Raw genomic sequence first — 3,942 nt, forward strand, 5'->3', positions numbered from 1 at the left:
GTGTGTGTGCGTGTGTGTGCGTGTGTGTGAGCAGTGTGCTTGCGGGCTGCCCTCAGGGCTGATCCATTATACATACTGAATACACACTCAGAGGTTTCACTCTCCATTTGCAGAAAGTTATCAGCGAGGAGTTCTGTTCTGGTTCTACTCTGGTTCTGTTCTGTTCTGGCCCGGTCTCTAGCCGGAATGGCTCCCAGTTCACATCTCTCCACATTACCAGAGAGCTTTTAGATTTTTTTTCATATACCGTATTTTCCGGACTATAAGCCGCTACTTTCTTCCTAAACTTTGAACCTTGCAGCTTATATGTGGATTTTTCTTCAACCACCAGGGGGCTCTTTAGCAGGAAGTGAATCATTGGAAATCAAAATTGGAAATAAAAGAAGAAAGCGCCATTAAAACGGAATTAGGTTTTAGTAGGGAATTGAAATTTGAGAATGTTGATGATCAGTTAAACAGCATTAAGGGGAAAAAGAAGATTTTTCATTTTTTTAAATACTGGGATCATTATGAGAATTTGAGGCATAGATATTAGGATCCAGTAGATGGCAGTAGTGCAACAATAATGGCTGCCGTTGGAATCTAAAGAAGAACAAGCAGCAGAAGAAGAAGAAAGCAGCCATTTTCATTTAGCACATGCTAGTAGCAACACAAAGGATCAGCACTTTTACTGTTACAGTTTCCGTTCAGAAACTACCGTAATCAGTTCAGTTAAATCTAAACTTGGCACCTTTTTCTTTTTCAACTGTAATAAAGGTGATATTCAGTTGACCTGTTATGACTCAGATGTTGGGTGTCTCTGCTGCTGCTGCATCGCTGTGGAAAACCTGGAGCAGCAGAGAAATCTGCAGCTTATAGTCCAGAAAATACGGTATTTATTTCATTAATAGTATTATTTATTTCCTGACTTTTGTTCTGTGAAGAACCCAGAGAGAGTTATTTTATTGTCCCTTCTGGAAAACAATACATTTTTACATTTAGGCTCCTGCAGTCGTCACTTTTTCTGTTACAAACTGACTCGGCCCCCAGCAGAGAAGGGAAAAGTTATGTGGCCCTCACAGGAAAAAGTTTGGGGACCCCTGAGACCCTCAGGGTTAGGGTTAGGGTCGAGAACCCCTGAGACCCTCAGGGGTTCTCAACCCCTCTGATGGAGACATCTTGTGACCGGCCGGGTGTCTCAGTCACAGAAATTAAACATAAACATGTCAGGATCTGCCTTTTCACCCAGATTTTCAGATCCATCTTGTGAAGTGAGTGATGATTTGTTGATCATTTGTTGATGAGGTGAGGTGAGATGGGCCCCCAGTCGCCCCACTCATGACTCTTGTCTCCCTGGTCCCTCCATGCTTTTCTAATTAATCTGATTGGACAGCTCAACGAGGTAAGACGCCTTCCTAGTTTTCTGTGTTTCTGTCGTAGATTCGGGTTTAGCTAGCACCTTTGTTAGCACTCTGCTAGGCTAGCTCCACCCAGGCCCAGTTTGTTTATCTGCATTACATTACACACCAGTCTCCAGGGCAAACCTGAAACACGTCTGCACCCATCAGGATCTCTGTCTGATTCAGGGGATGTTCCTGGAAGACATGGGGTTAGGGTTAGTGCTGGTAGCATGGGTGTTAATGGGGGGGAAACCAGCACCACACCCACTGGTCAGCACCTCTGTACCAGCATGGAACTGGGTTCTTTTGCAGACTAGTGACAGAACTGGAAAGAGTTGATTTACAGGGCGGCCAGCAGAGAGCATCTGGCTTCCAGTAGCTGAGGGGCGTAATGGGTACCCTGTAAGTGGAGGCTATAGCTCTAGAGTTCCTGACTGTGAGAACGTTCCTGCATGCTTTCCTCTTTGTGTCTCTCCCCATTTCCTGTCTGATGACTGCCAGTAAAGGAAACCCAGTGACGGCTGTCCCCATGCTGGAACCATTGGGTCGTTGAGGAACCCCCAAACATCCAATTGACCCGTGTTGGAAACAGTCCAACATCCAAAGATCTCACAGGGACTGGACATCCTCACTGATGCACTGGTTCTAACACCTGTTCACTGGGATATCCGTCTCCTTCACCTGCCCTCATGCAGACCCCGTCCTCCCCATGACCCCTGAACCCCTGTGTGCCTCCATCAGTGCTGCTAATGCTTATCCTCTGTGCATGTTGATCGTCAGATGTCAGATGCTCCACTAGCTGCTTGAAGAGAGTATCACTCCACTACTGATGCCCCCTAGTGGACAGTTTGTGAATCTGATCATTTCCATCCCATGACTGGTCTGCATGAGGTCCCAGTTACATCCTACTGGGAGTTGAACTGGTTCTGTCAGTGTCCAGTGGTGGCTGGATCCAGCTGACCTCTGGAGCCAGACGACTGGACTGGGTGTCAGATTGTCTGTTTATTCTTATTTTCACAGAAACTTTGGGTTTTTGGGTGTGAGGGTGACAGCTGTGCTCCCAGCCGGCTGGATGCTCAGAAGGTCTGATGAATACGGAGACTTCTAGATGACTCTAGTTCTGTTTCCACCACCAGGAGAACCTCCTGCTCCAGGACTCGGTTCAGTAGGAAGTTTCAGCAGCGCCACCACTGGCGCCACTCCAGTCCTCTCCTCACCCAGGTCCTCCTAGTCCTGTCCAGCCAGGGGCCCTGTTGGCCCCTGACCAACAGGGTGCCTACAAAATATATCTATTTTTTTTTTCATAGAAATTTTTAAAAATTGGGGCTCGGTCAATTACAAATTTAATCATATAATGTTTTCTAAAATTGTTTATACCAGTAATAAATAAATGTTCCCCCTCCCAGACCAAAACACACATATCCATATTTGCCCTGAACCCCCCTGGATCTGCATGGAATGGTTTGTTCCTGCTTGGAGCGCTTGAGAGTGACGCTGTTCAGCAGCAGACAGCTACTATGCTGCTAAGAAAAGTTAGAAAGTCAGGTTTTCAAAAAATATAGGCAGAGAGAGAAAAAGGTAAAAGTGTAAATTTGTAACACAGTTTTTCTCCAAGAGAGGTGGGTAGACTGAATCAACCATTTAGCATAATTAGCTTAGCTACAGACTGTTTGCCTCCATTTCACTAGCATTTAATGAATTAAGGAAAATAATTACCAACATATTCATATATTTAACTTGTACCTTTTACCACTTAACAGATGAGTCAGTCAGCAGCAGCTCTAACCCACGTCCCTCCTGACCTGTTCTCTCCTGAGTGAAATTAAAGCTGCAGTAACTTCTATGTAAATGTTTTTTCACATATTTGTTAAAACTGTCATTATGTTGTGACAGTATGGCATAATTTGTGAAAAGTCTATTTCTTCTGCCTTTTAGGAGAGTTTTAGTGCTGTCAATCACCATCTCATGTGGTGCTGCTCATCCTTCCTCCTCCTCGATTTGTGCCGTGCTGCAGCTAGCCTAGCACAGAGCTGTGCAGATTCAAACTGCGAGTGCTCTGTTTAGTTAGCATAGCTACCAATGACGGCAGATAAATGATTTTCCTGTAACAATAAGTTGTTTCTCCCCCATTAGCACATTTAGCAGTGAGTGAATGAGGCTAATTGACAGCACTAAGACCCTCCTACTGGTTCTGATTGGTTGTTTTTGGTCAGAATGGTGCATTACTTTAACCAGTAATGGTAATTCAGGAAGGAGGTGGAGGAGATTGATTGTTTCCACAGATTATCTGTCTCATAAACTGCTACATCATGACAGCTTTAACAAATATGGAGAAAACATATTTTTTATTAAAGTTATACTGCAGCTTGCATAAATGCAGCTACATAGCATTTTTAGAAGTCTGGATTGCTTTATGTGTATTTTGCTCGTTGCTATTGGGGAGAGACATTTCAGCAAGTAATAAAAATATTAAGCAACCTATTTGCATACTGTATGTGGACTGTTGCATGTAAAATGTAAATACTGTGTTAGAACCAGTATTGGACCAAAGACAGCGAGGCCT

The 3,942-nt window shown here is 44.2% G+C and overlaps 1 protein-coding gene across 1 annotated transcript in view; it reads left to right on the forward strand.

Annotated features, from left to right (window-relative positions):
* LOC103132086 (receptor-type tyrosine-protein phosphatase mu-like) overlaps positions 1 to 3,942 on the forward strand; it is a 52,416-nt gene that overhangs the window by 23,102 nt on the left and 25,372 nt on the right. The window contains exon 13 of the mRNA XM_016667137.1: positions 1,373 to 1,381. Within this exon, the coding sequence (XP_016522623.1) occupies positions 1,373 to 1,381 (9 nt within the window). The remainder of the gene's footprint in view (positions 1 to 1,372; positions 1,382 to 3,942) is intronic.

Source organism: Poecilia formosa, unplaced genomic scaffold (genome assembly GCF_000485575.1).
Source record: "Poecilia formosa unplaced genomic scaffold, Poecilia_formosa-5.1.2 Scaffold918, whole genome shotgun sequence".
In the NCBI taxonomy this organism is placed as follows: domain Eukaryota; kingdom Metazoa; phylum Chordata; class Actinopteri; order Cyprinodontiformes; family Poeciliidae; genus Poecilia; species Poecilia formosa.